This window comes from Bacillus rossius, chromosome 13, assembly GCF_032445375.1.
Source record: "Bacillus rossius redtenbacheri isolate Brsri chromosome 13, Brsri_v3, whole genome shotgun sequence".
NCBI lineage: Eukaryota > Metazoa > Arthropoda > Insecta > Phasmatodea > Bacillidae > Bacillus > Bacillus rossius.
Genome location: NC_086340.1, coordinates 25571124 through 25590407, shown reverse-complemented (window position 1 = coordinate 25590407; position 19284 = coordinate 25571124). Strand labels below are relative to the sequence as shown.

The following is a 19284-nucleotide window of genomic DNA, read 5'->3' as shown; positions in this document are numbered from 1 at the left end:
TAAATGAAACATATAACAAGTGCTTTTCAAGCAAATGGTTATTCAAAACCAGAAATTAGGAAAGCCATGAAGCCACCTCAAAAGCAAAAGAAAGAGTCACTTTCCTAATAAAACTTTCATTCCTTATGTCAAAGGAATTCCAGACCAAGTGGCAAGAATTCTTAGGAAGAATGAAATTCATACAATTCTCAAACTTATAAACATGATTGAGGGGTCTCTTGTGACACCTGCCAAAGACAAAACCCCAGCCAAAAAGATAGCTGATGTGTACAAGATTCGATGTTCTTGTGGCAAGGTATACATAGGACAAACTAGCAGAAGAATTATCACAAGGGTTAAAGAACATATCACGATATCAGTGACTATAAACATGAAAACCCACGATCAGCAATAGCAGAACACTCCTTGGAAACCAGACACAGCATTGATTTTTACCAATTCCACACCATAGCCAACATTCGACAATACAAGAAAAGATACATTCCAGAATCAGTATGAATATTAAAACACCCAGCAAACATAAATAGAGAAGATGGCTAAAAATTAGGCAGAATATAGGATACATTCTTCAGAAAACCTTAAAACCTAGCTCTGCATCTAACAAAAGACAGGTCCCCTCTGGTTGGCCAAACAGCTCAGCCAATAAGAAGAGAAGAGGCCACTGATTTGCCAGCTCCCCTAGTCAAAAACAGTTGCACATCTCGAATTGGCCAAACAAACAGTCCAATTAGATGAATGAAAGGCTGTGATTGGCCCACAGCTGCAACCAATCGGGAAAAACTCCTCTCAGGTGAGAGTATTAAAGGCAGAAAACCTTTCATTTAATTTCAATTCCTATTCACTCTATTTTCCACAACCTGTATATTGATTCAGAAAAATTTTGCAAACTGCTAAATACCACGAAATCCTTTGCATTCTATTTTACGAAAAAAGATTTTTTTTGAATGCCATATTCCCAAATTAGTAATTGAATGAGCTCATTATTTACATAACTAACCCAATATATTCACAAGTTTTCGTTGTTAACGGCTGCCAGGTAAATTTAATTTTAGTTCAGCTATATTATAAAAATAATTTTTGCTGATTTCATCTGGAATCTTAACACTATTTACTTATTTTTTTATTATATATTTTCGAGTCACATTGTGTTTCATCACAGATATATACAGCAAGTAAGATGCTTTTGTATCACATGGTGTTCAACTGATTGTAACTATTGATTTATATGGCATTGAAACTATGACAATTACTTCTTTTAATGCCCATCTCAATGGAGTGTCTGTGTTTTGAGGTGTTATAGTCCATGGTTGTTTTTTTCTTTCCCCCTCTCCACTTCTAGTGCGTGTGACGAAAGATTTTGTTTTAAAGTTTGAAATGACAAATGTGCTGTGTAATAGTTCACGTGATTTTTCCATTACTGCTTAGTGAGACAGTAGTGAAAAAAAAACTTTGAATACTCGTAGCATGTTTAAAACATTGATTATTGTTCACGTTTTTGATTATGAAGTCCCATTAAATCATCAAAAAAAAAAGGGTATTTATATTGCAAAAATATCTTAACCTCAACAGCGAAAGTTAGTATATGATAAAATTACGAGGTATGTAATGTCCAATATTTGTACGGAAACTGATATTCAATATTTTGGAGTGGTTGTATTCGAGGTCAAATCGAATCTGAATCGTTTATTCATCGCGTTCGTATTCGAAAATTTGAATAATTGCACAGGCCTAGTTATGGGCTATCCTGTACGAATTACATTACTACAAACATAAATTTTTAATACAATTTTAGGGAAAAACTTGCCTACATGTTTAAAATTCAATGAAATACAAAGTACATACATTTCATGAAACCATGTTGACATGAAAACTTCACAAACGGAGTCTTGGTCGGAAAAAGTGGCCGTGGATGCACGGGCTCACCTCCAGCGAAATGCCCGTGATGACGTCCATGGGGTCGATCACGTTACCGAGCGACTTGCTCATCTTGCGGCCGTGGGCGTCCCGGACGATGGGGTGAAGGTACACCTCCTTGAAGGGCAGCCTCCCGAGCATCTTCTGCCCCAGGAAGACCATGCGAGCCACCCAGAAGAACAGGATGTCGTGGCCCGTCTCCAGCAGGCTGCCCGGGTAGAAGCTCCTCAGCTCCTCCGTCTGGACAAACAAGCACAAGCCAGGTGCCGGCACACACTCCTGAAGGGCAGACACGGAGTAGAAATAATAATTTTACTTCTGGTTGAGACTGTAATCTCGGTTAAGTTTCTTATCCGAAAGTACATAGCCCACTAAGAAAAGTTTAATTTTTTGTAATCATTGTTTTTCTGGCCTAAAAAAACTATATGTAGTGCATTCCTGCTAATCTGGGTCAAATCCAAATCTAGATCTCAAGAGTCTGAAATAAAATGAGGTAAATAAAAACATTTTAAGCCATTACATTTCTATTTTTAAAGGAAAAAAAAATCACATTTAAAAGTTCAAGATCTAAACAAATTTTTTTTTTTTGTGTGTCACAATCATTCCCTATAATGCTAAACAAACTTTCAGTGAGAGTGACTGCTTCTGTTACAGATTAATAATGTAGCCTTTATCAACTACTAAAGTGCTGGTGTCTGAATCACTCCACATACATTCCTGAAATATTTTTCATGAAATATTTTCCCTCCAATATAATATTTTTCAAACAATAAAGATCTGACGGTACAAATATGAGGTTGATATTGGCTCATTCCTAGTGTTTCCTTTCACTCACTAATCTCAAGCCCGAATTAAACAAGTACAGTAGAATCCCGCCGATGCGACCCCCCTCTGATGCATCCATTCCGTTTATACGACCGTTTTTTGAGAAACCGTGAAAAATTTGAGCAGAGAAAGTCGAAAATTTGAGTAAAATCGGCTGAAAAACAAGTCTGTTACACTTTGTTGGGCGCCATGTGTTCACGTTTATCTTGGCAAGAGCTGTACTGTAAGCAGGCAGGCATACAAAAGACAGCTAAAAATAGATACCACCCCTCTAGACTGTCCACACGGCAGTGTCTAGCCGAGCTCGGCGCGTCCACTATCGCATAAAAAGCCGTCTCAGCTGTCATGTTATCTTAACCCGCCCTCACGAAAAGCCGCTGTGGTAGCTTCTACGAGAGCGTAAGAAACTTGTCCAGCCAGGCTGGCGGCTTGACATGACGCTTACCTCTCCCATCCCCTGCTAATTCTTCAAGGCTCATCCCTCCCAGAACCACAAACCATGTTAAAACACCCCCCCCCCCCCCCCTTCCCAACTAACATTTCAACACATTGCCTCCCTTATTACAACCTTCTGCGTGAGAAACTGTCAGCATCCTCCTCCCCTCCCACACCGTGTGCGACAAAAGCCAGGTTGTATAGGCCATTCTCAGTAAAATAAATATTTTTATGGGCTTATACGACTGTCCTTCGCCGTTAATAAATAATTTATAAGTTTAAGTTATTATGATACTATTTGTTTATTAATCACACAGCAGTTTCTGCTGAAAAATCACAAATACCTCGAATTATTTGAATAAAAAAATTTAGCAGTGCCGTAAATATATTTATTTTACCGCATAGTTACTTTTCCATCTGCATTCAGTGTTTTTTTCTTTTTTTTTTACGCTGCGAAGGGACGTGGAAAAGATAATTGCTTGAGCTGTCAAAATAAACATCGCTGACGGCAAGGACGGGAGCCCATCCTGTTGGTCTGTCGCTGTGATTATCTACTCCAAAAACATGTCACAGCATTTCAGGATAGCATTGTTCTTATATCCTTCGTTTATAGCCGAATGTTTTCTACCTGATCCACACAAGTTCCTTCGCCACGCTTTGAACGAAAATAACAACCAGCGGGCTAGCATAGCCGAACTCGCGTGACGCAAATTCACTTTATATTTGGGGGAGGGGTGGGGGGGGGGGGGGGGTGGGGGGGTAAAATTGGCCCGAATTCTCTATTGCGACCATTCCGTTTAAAAGTCTGTTTTTCCGGAAACCGTGAGGGGTCGCATCAGCGGGATTCTACTGTAGTTGTCTCAATGTGTTTCAGTTTTTAACAGGCATAAGACATGCTATGTTAAAGTGGATTTTTGTGCAGTTTTTGGCAAGAATCAAGATTGATTTTTTAAAAAAATGTACAAATTCCACTACAAATGAATTTTTGTAATAATATTAATGAATACAAACCTAAGATTAAACAAATCAAGAGAAAAATGTAATACGTACATTCAGGTCTCAAATTTTGTTCTGGCATCAAACTTTGGTTAGCATGAATGTCAAGATTGTTCGAGGAAGACCACCAACCTCTTCTGGCCACCCGAAAATGGAGAACGGGAAAAGTCCGGAGGAGAACCACGTGTCGAGTACGTCTGCATCTTGCGTAAGAGTGATCTTGGACGCAGGTACGTTGAACTTCCTCACTGCTTTCTCCAGTGCTTCCTCTTCCGTTCGGCCGCTCACCCAGTACTCGTTGTCACACTCCTATAAAAATATTACCAGTGAATAATGAACAGAGACAAGATTTTATGATTTTATTTTTAGACCAAATTTTAAATTTAAATTTAATTTTAAATTTTAAATTTAACATTTGGCAGCTGCTGATTATGGTTTGAAATCCAAATAGCTATAACCACACACATTGCCTGGAGGTATCCGAGGATCATCAACGGTCACAAAATAAGCTGGGATCCTGTGACCCCACCAGAGTTGCCTCGAAATACACCAGTCCCTGGAACAAAAAAAATATATTTTTGTAGGGGCAGTGAGAGAACATAAATGGCACATAGACTCAATTGTGATATTTTAGTTTTTACTATCAATATTTATAAATAGAAAACAATTTATTCAATAATTCCAAAATTCTTAAAATTATAATAAAGTATAAAAATATCTCATGGTACTTACATTAAAAAAATATACATGTCTCGGACAGATTTACAATTAAAAGAAATCTGCAAGCACAAGTTTCGAGCAAGCACCAGCAATAGTAATAGAGTCATGAGTTATTAAATCATGCATGATTAAATATGGAAAGCTAAAATTATTTATTTTTATTTATCTTTAATAATAATTTACCACTATGAAGTAAAAAAAAAAATAACAAATAAAGGGATTCAAGGATAAAATTTATAGCAAAAAAAATCAAGTTTTATTTAATCTTGCTTTTTTTATGTTTTAATTCACAATTAGATATTACACATGGTTTATTAACATGCACTTCAATTTGACTTGGTGTACTGACTTGAATTTCTGAGCATTTTTTCCCTGATCTCACATACCGTATGTTCTCCATCCAATGGTACCACGTTTTAGAGAAGTGTTCAGGAATAATTTTCAGTTCCCCTGATTGCACAGCTTCCGTTGCATTTTTAGCCATCTCACTGCATTTGACATACCTAAAAAGAATTTTTTTAAAAAAAATTATTTGAGAATTAAATTTTAAGGGATTGTAAGCAAGTTCTTACAGAAAAAATGCTACATAGTTAATTGACAAAATTCCTGATTGAATTACTAAAACTATAATCACCATGAATTTACAACCAATTACGTATATAGTATGAACAAAATTACACTTTTTTCAAAACTTTCATTAATTTTAACAAACATAAAACTAAACTTGAGCCAAAAATTCTTCCGGCAGTGTGTAAACAACCAAAATATAAATGATTGTTAAATTTAATCAAACTACATACTAGTAACTACTAAATTACATAAAACAAAATATAGCTGCCAATTAGCACCAGAGAGGAATAAATAAAACCACTCCAGTACGACCAATCAGAACAATGTTTCAGGATAGCCTCATGGCCACTGCAAATGTCACATACATGCCACACAATAGGCTTTAAGTGCAGACTTCACGCAGTTTATTCAAATGAAAATCCAGTGGCTGTAACATCATCTGTTGGAGTGTTACCTTTGGCTTCAAAGGCATAAAATATTAAACCAGAAAACCACAAAGTAGCTCTTTTTTTTTTAAAAAATTAAAAAATAAAAACTCACTGCAATGAAAAGGATTTAGTAGTTTGATAGTGTTAACGCTTGTTTGGTCACAATAGGAAATTAATCCGAAAATGCAATTCATTTTTGGATTATAGGAATAAAAGAATGTCGAAATAGGATAATGTAATGATAATGGACGGAAAGGGTGCAGCAATTTTGCAAAGAAGATTCCTAGAGGCCATAAGGATTAAAGGTTCAACTGAAGGAAATCATTATTTCTTTTAGTATGTCTGTTAACTGCCTAAACTTGATTGAATGCTCACTATAGCATGTAACGGAAAAGGACGGCAATTTTTTTCCCCCATTACCATTAACTATACAAGAAAAAAATATTTAGTACAATGGCCATGATGATAGCAATGCAACAGCATCTTGCAGTAAGATGGTAATTACTGACCACTGAGGTTTAATGAGCGGTTCCACTACATCCTTGGATCTGCTGCAAATGGGCACAACCATGGGGTTGTCTTTGATTTCACGGAAGAGACCCTTTTCCTTCAGAGCCTCGATTACTGCTCTTCTTGCATCGAACCTCTTCATACCCTGTTACACATTAAAAAACAAATGATTATGGTTTCCTCAGATAGGTAATAAGCATTTGAAATTTTCCAGCTAAAATTAAAATTTGAACATAAATATAGTTATTGAATACAGAAGTTCTATCTGAAAAATTAGTTGACTTCTGAAGTGGAAAATAATAACATTTTAAAAGCATGTTCAACATTAACACCTCGCTGGAATGAACAACCACGTGCTTCAAAAAAGCTCATACTATTTGAGTTTAGAAAAGCAACACAAAATGCAGATGTAACCTAGTCTTAGGTAGTTCGTATTAATTTAATGTCCACTTCTGCGCAATACAGAACTACTAATTGCTCGTCAGATAAAAATTCTTTTGGCAGAATTAGCTGTAAAAATACCCACCAAATCGTAAGTGTATTTTACTGAATATTTAAATTAGATTTTATGGTAAAACAGAATATGAGGCATTCAAAAAACACCAGCATTCAGTATCATGAATTGAAACCCACAAATCATGCAAAACGTTTTGCTCAGTGATCAGACATTGGAGCTTCTGGCTTAAATTCCACACTGTGGAAGGAAATGGTGAATCACTATGGTTTCACCTTGCCTATTCCACCCCAGTCACACCATGGCCATCAAGGCTGATGGCTGGGGTACGATTCTAGCACCCGGGCATATCGCCCTGCCATCACGTTGTACTAATGATGTATTAAGGAAACACACATGATTGCGAGGGTACCCATTTTTTATAGGATTTGTTTAATTTAAACTTTTGTGGAAGGTACCAGAGTTGTGCAGTTGTAATCGTCAGCTGCTCTGTTCGTTGCCCGTATGCTGAGACTGCCACTCCGCACACTTCATTTGTTCTTTGGCGCGTTGTTCTCTTGAAGCTAACACGTCGTTCTGTGGCATTGTGGGTAGGCCTGTGCGATTACTTACTTTTTTTTTAATGCGAATTGAATATGAAATCAAAAGTTTAAAATATTCGCAAAGTCAAATAAAATTGTGAGTTCTAAAAAGCAGTATTACAATTATTTAATAAAATACAAGATTGAAGTAAAAAATTAACCATTTAAAATTTGTAATGTTTGGACTAATTAAGTGATTAACCAATTGGGTCCTATAAATGCATAATATCATTCAATAAAAATTATAAAATAAAAATAACCATACATAATTATAATACTGAGCATTTATAAGAGCAAGTTGAGTGACACCTTTTAGTCTTTTTAAGTAACCAACTTTATTCAACCAAAAAATATACAAAACAAAAAAAAAAACTGAATATTTTGATATTTTCATGAGCGAATGTTAGGCCTTTGATGTTTTAAAACTTTGCAACAAACACAAAGCTTCACATATGTCACGAAGCTTTACATTAGAACCAAAGCTATAATTAAAATGAATAGCAAATTTCCTGGATAAGTCAAATCAAATATTAAAAAGAAATGCTTCAATTGATTCGCTTAGTCGAAGCTTCGCAAAGGTCTAGTTGCAGATTCAAGGGAGGTCAGAGGAGGTGTTAAGCCAGAGGGCCAATGTCATGCGAGTGCAATACTATCGTGAGGTTACTAAAAGTAAGAGAGATGCGTTAAGGCAACTAAGACATAGAGTCTATCAGGCACCTCGAGCCTTATCGCGGTGCGCAGCGCGACAGGTGCTAGCGAGCAAGGTACCAGGTTCGACACTCGGGTAGAGTACAGCCTACAGTCACTAGACTTCTTGTACAGGCCTGACCATGCAGTCACGACAAATTAATAGACAGGTCCTTGGTAATAACTGTCAGTGTATTAATTGAAGGACACTATGACTAACTCCCGAGAAATCTTACAGGCATATGACAAGTGCGAAGATCACGAATCCATTGCCTACCTCTCTCCCTATACCCTCAATTTTTATTCCTATCTAGCATTCCTCTTCCCTCAGTCCCTTTTTAAGTCCAGTTTAACACTAGTGGTGTCAGAATTTTCGTTACGCTACATTTGATGTAAGAACTTTACGGCTAGTTTTAAATAGAGTAAAACTCTGTTAAGAAGTTTCTTGAGATACTAATTAAGAGGGTAAACTTATTAAAATGATAAAACTGTATTTAAAGGCAAAGTGAAAATATTTAACTTATTATGGAGAATATTTTATTAAGTGCAATTTTTTTAAAAGGGTGTTACTGTATTTTACTTTTCGTTCTTTAGATGCTGACCATAGTGAAGCTGATTGCAGACTATTGCCGTGAGGCGTGGGGAAGGTGTACGTCGGAGAACTGCAACATCATTCACCTGGAGTGGGGGGAGGAAAAATAATTTACGTCAAAATCATCCCTCCCGTGCAGACCGTTGGGATCAAACCAACGACTTCCCACAAGCGAGCCAGATTTACTACCGCACAACCGAACATGAGGGAAAAACACCTTACAATTTGTTTATAGGCTGATTTTTTCCTTTGCCAGGAAGCAGAGCATGAAGCACGTTGATGTAAACAGCTGTACATGACTTTACACATTTCACTGTGATAGGTATAATTTTTTCTTGTTTATTTTACCAATCAAGATTCCACATCAGATTATAGTTTCAGAGAGTTAACTACCAATTATTGAATTTATTTGTTTATTGTAATTTACTCCCGAACTCGGCTGCTGACAGGCTAGTAAACCTCGTAAATAAGAAATTGTGACTTATGTGTTCGTTGCCACAATGATCTCTACAGCAAGTAGTCAACATAGTATCAACGAAGACATGGTTATGTAACATTTATATTTGTTTTCTGTGCAGGATATTTTCGTCAAATACAATTTTCACCCCTCAAAATCAATAATTGCACACAAATGTACTAGACACTTGCCTAAAAACAAAACAAAAAGAATAGTTATTTAAATATTAACTATGATTTAAAAGAATTTTCCTATTTTAAATATTTTCCACTTTAAAAATTTTGTCTTCCTCTAGTTACAATGCAAATTTTTTCCATACATTGTTTGCGACTTCACAAAATCACAAAACTTTTGAGTGTTTTGACCACAACTTAGCGGCAGGTATGGGCGAACTTCACACAAAGCAAAGTCCCCCCCCCCAAAAAAAAAATAACAACCTATTATGTTTGCAAAAAAAAATGACAGAATAGAATTTGACATGTATGTAAATCACAATTCAAAGTAAAAATACCTACTTCAATATGCTGCCCTGAAAATACAACAGTTACTAAGGGAACTGAACTATAATGAAGAACAACCAACATTACTCACAACAAATGGTCCGCAATCACCAACTATTATCCCTTCATCGCTGAAAATTGTTAAGAATGGCAAATTGTGCCGCTTCCCAACTTCATAATCATTCGGATCGTGAGCTGGTGTGATTTTCACTGCACCTGTCGGTAAAAAAAACAAAAAAACATAAAAATGCTGAAAAATAATAATTACCAACAGGACTGAAACAATGAAGATACTCAGCCTATCCTTTCTAGACCTTCGACACAGAAAAAAAAAAAACAGTCGGACTGCACCAATGTGATTCCATGTCAAATGCAAAACTACAACCAACTGCTATTATCTATAGACAGTTTCTAAACACAGACAACACCTGGCGAGTGATGTCTTACGAGAAAATTGGACGAAAAGAAATTTATAATGTTTTTTCCTAACATTATTACTTATTACAGGAGATATTGACCTTTACAATATAAAATTATATATTACAATTTTACTTTAAATAAATAGAGGAAACTAATTTCAGATAAGCAAAAATTGATTACTATTGTTTCTTATTACTGATATGGACTTGTAAAAACATGGTTGATAGTATCTTCTCCCTTTAATAATAAAATAAGGGTAGCAAGCATTTTATCCTCATTTTATTAACACTAAGCTGTAGTAAATTTTTTGTGGAATACTATCACCAGATACACTAAAAATCAACAAAAAAAAATCTTGTCAGAACACAGTCAAATAAGAAGTTTTCATGAAATGTGTTCAAAAGAGTCACATGCTGAATTTGAAGAGCCTGACAAGTAGGAGGTACCATGCAATACACAGAAGTGAAATTGGCAGAGTCCAAAGCCGGAATCGGCCAAGCACATTGCTTTTAAACGTATATTAGGGGTTTCCGAGTACTCAAAAAATATTCAATACTCGTAAATCATTTGATATTCATAATTCAATATTCTTGAATAATTTAATATTTGATTCAAAATTTCAAATTGAAAATTTTTTTTTATAAATTATTTGTTCCCAATAGATAGGCCTACACCATGTCAAACACAAACACAGAAAAAATTATTGGGAACAAAAAAGTACATACTATATACAAGGCTAAGATGATTGATTGAGTAATTATGATTTGTACTGCAACATTATTCACATGTTGTTTACATTTAACAAATGATTATGATTTAACAGTATTAATGATGTTCTATTTTATGGATGTAACCATACCAAAAAATGTTTCAAAATTAAAAATTTACTGGTTTAAAAAAATGCATTGCCAGTTTTTTTTAAAAATTTCCTTTACTTTACACCTCTTTGAAATGGCTCCAGGTATATTACTCTCTTTTAAATAAATTTTTCTTGGACTCCTGAGAAGTGTGGAAAAAAATTTCACTGTATGTTAGAATTTTATTTAAATAATATTCAATATTCGTGAATATTCTGATCTTCGATTTGAAATTAGATTACAATGAAAGAAACGATGTACGCAAAAGCGTAAAAATTATTCTGCTTGCATATTACTGCTATAATAAGAGGTTTTCAATCCAGCAAATTCAGGACCACTGCCATTATATGAGAAAAAAATTTACAAGGGTATTTTAAATAAGTTATAAAATCAATTTTGAAGAATGAAAAAGTACATATGAGCATTGGTCATCTTCCAAAAATCTAGGGATGGTCGGGTACCCGAAATTTCGGGCAGTGTTTCGGGTATCAAGTATACCCGAAATTCCGGGCGGGTATTTCAGTGCCCGAAAATATCGGGCACCTTGGAAAACGGCAATACCGCACGGCGCAAGTAAACAAAGCTTCTTTTTTTTGGAACGCGCGGCAGCTGCAGGAACATGCCACGCCGCCGCCGTCCCGGCACCAGCCGGTGAAGTGAGTGTGCGTGAGAGATAAGATAAAGAAGGTGCCCGGTCAGCAAGTGTGTTTGTGGGAGGGGGAGACAGATATAAGAGAGCGAGCCCTGCAGCAAGCGGAAGTGGTCAAGGTCAACATTTACTGTTACTCTCGCTGGCTGACTAACGATGCAGCTGGTCGCCCGCCTCTCTCTCTCTCTCTCTCTCTCTCTCTCTCTCTCTCTCTCTCACACACACACACACACGCGCGCGCACGGCGGATGCTCACTGCTCAATAGTCACAAAGTAGTGTTCAAGGCCGGTGGAGCTGCTTGCTGTGCGCGAGAAGGATTATAAGCTGACTTTAATTACACACATTGTAGTTGCGTGGCATTTGCAGAAAGTGGTTGTGAATTGTTTCTATTTAATTCATGTCATTATTTTACCAAAATGGATACCAGTGGAAGTGTAGGTCAATCAGCAGTGACAATGAACCTTCAAGCAGCTACCCAAACACAATTTAGTTAATAAGCACTTTATTTCCAAGATTAATATGCACTCTATTTTTTAGTTTAATGTTTAACTTTCATATCAGTGCGGTATAGTAAATAAATAAAAACAGTTCAGGTTTGTCAATGCAAACTTAAGTACGACTATTTTATGTTCAAAATTTATTTCATTAACTGATTTTGATGCCCGACCGAGATTGCCCGAGCCCGAAAATTTTGGACAATTACCCGCCCGAGCCCGCCCGAAGTCAAATTTCTCTGCCCGACCATGCCTACAAAAATCATTACGGAAATGTACCCACGAAATGTGAAATGTAACCAACTATAAAACGATAATGATAAACTATGACCTGATGGCCTAGGTCAAAACTAGGGGTGAGCCGATCGGCCGATTTTGGCCATTTTTGTCATTTGCATGATCAGCTCCGTGCATGCCGATCCTTTTTGCCGATTACCGCTTTCTGAAGACAAAAAAAAATATCTCTACGTAACACAAAAGCGCCGACATATTTTTTCTTCAGAACTGTTGCTTGACGTTTTTAAAGTATCATTTACGTTACTTACATGTTTTAATCTTTTCTGCAGAAAAAAAAATTAAGTAAAGTTATTCTTAAAGAATAAACATATTCATGAAAAGTAGTTTGTTAAAAAAGAGTAAACAAAAGCACACCAAACCATTTAATAAGTCATGCATAGGGGCCTGTTCTTTGTGCGATCGTGATTAAACGACGATAAACGCGAAATCACCGTAAAATACAGTTTTTACGCGAAATCGCCATAACACAGCGTTTTTACACGAAATTTAGTATTAAAACGTGAAATTGCAGTGTTTTTAAGCGAAATTTAAATACTGGGTTAAAGACTTGTCTCGTCACTTGTAAACAAACACCGCAACATGGCCGCCACTGAACATTTGTCATAAATGCACTAAGGCAAACAAAAGCTTACACACGCTCACGTTATAATGTTAAACTCAAAAATATACTGTAAAAATACGTAAAACTACGGCGTTTATTTTCCTTTCCGGCATAATGTTTGGATAGATAAGACAAACTGGCGAAGTTTTAAAGCCTAAGCACACCGTTCGGGGCACTGACGTCAGCTTGGAACAGCGACACCCGATAAATACAAAAACAAGCATATGATTGGGCGAACGGTGGCGGTGTTTGGAACAGCCTTACGTGAGTGGCCATACCACGTCAGCCAGGGGCGCTGGCATATAGTCGGAACATCGTCTTAATATCAAGCAGAAAGCATTTTAAATTGCGCCAAAAAGCTGAAAAATGCAAACAATCATTCATTTTCGAATGGTGTGACGATGATGATTAGTTGGTCAACAGTGTTATAGATTTTGTAAAAGGGATTAATAGATTTCCAGATTAGTTAATGGGAACGAACTAATAATCAGTGTCTAAATCAAAAGTTTGTCATATAAATATATATAACCTATTTGTTTAGGGTATTCAGTAATGAGTAGTTTCAAGTAAAATTATTTAACTTAAGTAATTTGGAGCATATTTTACAACCAACTTAAAAAAGCACTAATCGGTCAAAAAAATCGGCATAATCGGTACCACATTTCTGGCATCGGCATGATCAGCAAATGTGGTGATCGGCTCACCCCTAGTCAAAACACCGGAATAAACCTAAAAAAATCTTAACGTGAGAGGCCTGGGGTTACAGGATGTGCCGAACCACAGAGTGCTGGATGAAAGACAGTTCACCGATCCCTCAGGAGAGCGACGTACGCACCCGTGCCGAAGTCCCTCTCGACGAAGTCGTCCGCGACGACGGGCAGCCGGCGGTGGCAGAACGGGTGCAACACGAACCTGCCGTGCAGGCGGGCGTAGCGCGGATCCAGCGGGTGGACGGCCACGGCCGTGTCCCCGAGCATGGTCTCGACGCGCGTGGTCGCCACCACCACCTCCTCCTCCCCCTCCTCCCCCTCCCCCTCGACGCGGTACGCGAACAGCACCATCGCGCCGAACTCCACCTTCCGCTCGTAGCCGGGCACCGACAGCAGCGTGCGTCCGCTCAGCTCCACCTTGTCCACCTGCCGTGACAGACACGCCTCTCTACTCACGGGTCTGCGAGTACAGGTATCCTCATTACAAGGATCTACGCTGAATGGGGCGACAGAATTGTATCCCCTTGGAAAGGGTACCTTTCAGGATTTTCTGTACAATGACACAGCAGAAAATAAACTGGAAAGGTACCCTTTCCGATTTCTTAAAATTCATATTATTTTCTGCTTTAAAGTCATGAAAGTTATCCCCTCTAACCTAACCTAACCTAACCTAACTTAACCTAACCTAACCTAACCTAAACTAACCTAACCTACCTAACCATTATGAGCACAAACATGTCGCAAACTGGAAAGGTTACCTTTCTAAGGGAATAACTTTCAGGATTTTAAAGCAGAAAATAATATGCATTTTAAGAAATCGGAAAGGGTACCTTTCCAGTTTATTTTCTGCTGTGTCATTGTACAGAAAATCCTGAAAGGTACCCTTTCCGAGGGGATACCTTTCCAGTGCATATTTGCATTAAAACCGAAACATTTTAAGAAATTGGAAAGGGTACCTTTCCAGTTCCTACCCAGCTACACTACCGCCACCATAAGTCTGAATGGTACCCTTTCCAAGGGGATACAATTCAGCCCCCCCTGCTGGATGACCAAAAAAGTATTTCACAGCATAAAATTTGTGCATAGCACACTACACTTTATGCCTCAACCTAATTAACAAACACAACACCCGAGTATAGCCTTAAATTTACAGGCGAATTGGAGTAAATATGTCTACGGAACTTAAAACAGGTAAATAGGAAAGATGTGAGACGCCTGCATGGATCAAATTTAATTTTTTTTTTCATGTGGGGCCAGATTTTTTAAGTATCTGCTCAAAACGATTATATCAGAAATCCAGAAATTTGGGAATAATGGTTGAAACGGTTACTAAAATGATAACGTCAGTACATCACCAGCTGAAATATTGTCTGATGAATTATAATGATTTTATCTTACTGAACAATCTTATTCGATTTCTTCATGGTTCATTATTCACGGTTACATCCAGTAAAACACCGACGACAAAGCACAAACGTGCAAGGACGAAGACAGGCTCCGGGGCGACCGCACCTCGATGTCCGATATCGCAGACTTGAGCGTGCACGACCAGTTGACGAGCCTGTTGCTCCGGTAGATGGTGCCCTCCTCGTGGAGCCTTACGAACGCTTCGGTGACCGCGCGGCACAGCTTCGGGTCCATGGTGAAGCAGGCTCGGCTCCAGTCCATGGACGAGCCCAGCCTCCGCAGCTGCGTGTAGATCCTGTCCCCGTTCCTGGAAACATCGCGGTGAACGTGCAGGCGGACTTTTATCCCGGCCACATCGTCAGTTGCCTGGGTAAAAATAATGCGTTACAACATTCAAGTTATGGCTACAGGCTGAAAGCTTCACATGACAAAGCCTCATTCTGTTCCGATACTAATATGTACTCGGTAAATCAGCACTATGCTACTGTAATATTTGATAACAAGTTCTGAGTTACTATCTTTAACCTATACATTATTATAAATTTTCATTTCTGCTGTAATGAATCAGATCGGCTTGAATAAAACATTCAACCTGATTACAGTTCAAACATAACACTTGAAAACTTCTTTCTATTTGCTGTAGGTAGTTTTCTCTAGACTCAGGTCACAGTTTCCGCCAGTTTTTACAGAAAACATTAAAATAAATTTTGCTATTCAAAACACAATAAAAATTTAATGACAGAATGGTAAGAAATACTATTGGAGAAAAAACCTGTAGTCTCATCAATAATGGCAAACAAAGGCAAACCGAAGCCTGCCATGACCTATATAAAGAGAGCACTAGGGTGGGCTCGTTTTCATTCTCCTCTTTGTGCAATGATTTGTTCCCCGCCTAAAAAAAAAATTAAACCAAGAGAGATAGATGAACGAAAGAATAAGACAGAGAGTATGCGCATGCGATTGTTCAGAAAATAGATATAGGTATCATATACAGTCAGCTGTGAATGCCTTGAATTTCAAGTTTGCCACCAGCGCGCTTGCATTCCTCCTTGTTCAACCAGCGGCACAGAGAGAGCTGTTGAGACAGTTCCGGCATTTCTCTCATAGAAAGGGCTACCTGTTTTGAATTTCATATTTCGTTCAGAGATTTGGTTTGTTCCAAATGGCAGAACAGTCCAAAGAAAGAGTATCACATACAGTTTTTTTTCTTTATGGTGTGAGTATTTCAACAGTGAATTAGAAAAAAAATGTCTGCTTTCTATCTCTCTGCAGTTTTACCAATTACGATATACTTACGATTCGAGGTTGGAATTTCCAAAGAAGTTTCAAGTCTATCATGTGCACCGAGTTACAAGCTGTACAAAAAAGGCGCTCACTTCTTCTTCCACTCCCAGATCTTGGCGAGGAACTGCTCCCGGCCAAGGTCGTGGCGGGACTTCCCCTCCTCCCGCCACAGCTTCTTCTCGACGACGACCTGCGTGGCGATGCCCGCGTGGTCGCACCCCGGGTTCCACAGCACCGTCTCGCCCTTCATGCGGTGCCTGCAACCAGCCGGTCCCCTCGGTCCACTCCGCCCATACCCCCAGGACGTTGTGTTGCCGGGCGAGGGGAGAGAAGCCAAGGGGCGGAAGGAGAGAGCTGTGAAATTCATGTTTCAACACGAATCAACAATGATTTAGAGTATAAGGACTCATTGATATCCCTACTATTATTATTATGTGAAAGTGTGTTTGTCTGTTTGTCCTTCTTTCACGCAGCAATGAAGCAAAGGATCGACACGATTTTTTAGCATATAGATAGTTTATGAACTCAAGAGCGACATAGACTACAAATAATTATGAAATTCCATTCCTAAAAGAATGAAAAAAAAAGTAAATACAGTTTTACAATAGATAATCATAGGAGGGAAGTCATTAACACACAAACAGTTTGTGTCATTTCTCTATGTCCGCCACATGGTAAGGTCTGGCAACTTCCTATCCTTCTCCTTGGCAAAAACCAAGCTTAGTGAAGCTCGTGGCTGCTAGCAAACGAAAGGCGCCATGTACAGTTTAGTTTATAACTTCATCAATACTTTTATATGCAAAAAGCCAAAATTAAACACAATACAGAATATATCTACTATTGGCAGGAATGTGTAGATTTATATACGTATAAACTGAAGTGAGGTATCAAGAATATAAAATGAAAGTCGACAAAAAAACCGCTGGAAATTAAAGTATCGTGACTTCCCGAAAACATTACAATTCATTTCATGAGTATTTCGTGACTTTTGTGACCTGTAACAATCCCAGAGACCATGAAGGACGAAGGAATGACAATGGAGCATTGACGTAATAAGTTGTTGGCATGGAAAACGGGAGTACCCTGAGAAAACCTGTCTGTTCACTGAAACGTCCACCACCCTTTTCCCACTTGAAAAAAAATCAAACCTTTGTGAAAAAAAAAATTGATCTTCATGTTCCAACGTGGCAAGCTTCTGCTGTCATCTGTGGGGGGTGGAAAACCACTTTCGGAAAGAAGAAAAAAGTCGACCACTGCAGGCAGCAGCCGGGACTGAACCCATGACTGCAGAGTTTAAGCCGTTACTGTCCTCAAACACCATCAAAGCTTTAGCATTCAAAACATATGATTTTCAAGGGAAATGAATATGTAAAAAATAATTTGAGAATGGGAAATCAATAAATTCAAACAACAAAACTGCTAGTAGATGAGGCCTGTATTATTTACCTCTACAAAAAATATAATGTAATTTTGTGTTTACCCCTAGCAACAGTGCTCTCACAATTTTTTTAGCAGTGCAGGACACATTTTAGACAAAAATAAAATTGTATCTCTATAAACATATGCATATTTATTTAAAAAAAAAAAAATTAAAAATTTAGGTAATAAGTTGAATGTTTCTTCAAAACTTGCATTTTGTGTTCTTGCTCATATGTTTATTATTATTATTATTATTATTATTATTATTATTATTATTATTATTATTATTATTATACTCTTGAGATCTGTGCATGTATTAGTGACACTCTTTTAACAATCAAATTTGAGATTTTGGTTCGAGAAAAAAGTGAGTTTGACCCATCACTGACTGATATTAGGTATCGATTTACACAGAGCATTCATAATGATCACTGATCTAAACAGGACATAATACCTGAAACAGATGTACACAAATGATTGCAATCTTGGTACAGAATTATAAAATGTTGTGGAGGGGCGGGGGGGGAAGGGAGGGGGAAATGCAGCCACTTCGAGTGGTTAATGCACCATCTGTCCGGCAAGAAGACGGCCGGGTGGACTCACCACCGCGTGATCGCGTCCTCGATGGCATTGGTCAGCGCGTGGCCGAGATGCAGAGATCCGGTGACGTTGGGCGGAGGGATCACCATCACAAACTTTCCTTTGGGATTCGGCTCCGAGATACTCTTTCTCTGCAAAAATATCACAAAAATTGTAAACAAATAATTTTATAAAGCTACAATGAACATTTCATGCAACAAAAAAAAAATTAAGAGTGCAACAAATGTAAAAAAAAAAGTAAACACTTTTTAGATAGCCACATAATAGGGATTCTTTTAATACATGTGCTACCCCCCCCCCCCCCCACTTAATGGGTTTATCTTAAGGCTTAGTGACAGCGAGATTATTACTGATGGGAACACTAAACTAACAATACTAGGTTTGCACAATCTTACTCTAGACATTTGTCCAAGCAAATGTTTTCTCCCTGTATCATCAATATTGCAAGTAGTATGTGTCAAACTATTATACCTAATACTAGTATTGAAGGATTCACAATCCAATGGTTTGTAATCAAAGTGGTTGATTCTTCCCTTACAGCACCACCTTGAAATTTGGAGAAATTTGTTATTTTTGATAGGAGCATCAAACTTGATTTCTCGATACTTAAAAAAGAGTTTTTATTATCTGACTAACCCACTAAATGGCTGATAACCCATTAAAAAGTCAGATAACCCACTAACCGATCGATACCTTACTATATATCATATACCTCACAAACGAGCCGATATGAAACGAACTGGCTGATACCCCACTATTCATCCTAAACCTCATTAACAAGCAGATACCGTAATAACCTGCCAATACCCCATTAACTTAGTTCGATTAGCCATAAATTTAAAATTTTCCTTTAGAACTACTAATTTGTATATCCAT

At 37.7% G+C, this 19284-nt stretch overlaps 1 protein-coding gene across 3 annotated transcripts in view; it reads right to left on the bottom strand.

The window, feature by feature from the left end:
* LOC134538388 (valine--tRNA ligase) overlaps positions 1-19284 on the bottom strand; it is a 49903-nt gene that overhangs the window by 26746 nt on the left and 3873 nt on the right. For all 3 annotated transcript variants that reach the window (XR_010076132.1, XM_063379674.1, XM_063379673.1), the window contains exons 3-12: positions 18412-18539; positions 16482-16646; positions 15211-15412; positions 13824-14124; positions 9761-9885; positions 6398-6543; positions 5277-5393; positions 4636-4726; positions 4303-4479; positions 1924-2154 (exon numbers count right to left, since the gene is read on the bottom strand). Coding sequence is in view for 2 of the 3 variants with exons in the window: in XM_063379674.1 (XP_063235744.1) it covers positions 1924-2154; positions 4303-4479; positions 4636-4726; positions 5277-5393; positions 6398-6543; positions 9761-9885; positions 13824-14124; positions 15211-15412; positions 16482-16646; positions 18412-18539 (1683 nt within the window). In the remaining variant the exon portion in view is untranslated. The remainder of the gene's footprint in view (positions 1-1923; positions 2155-4302; positions 4480-4635; positions 4727-5276; positions 5394-6397; positions 6544-9760; positions 9886-13823; positions 14125-15210; positions 15413-16481; positions 16647-18411; positions 18540-19284) is intronic.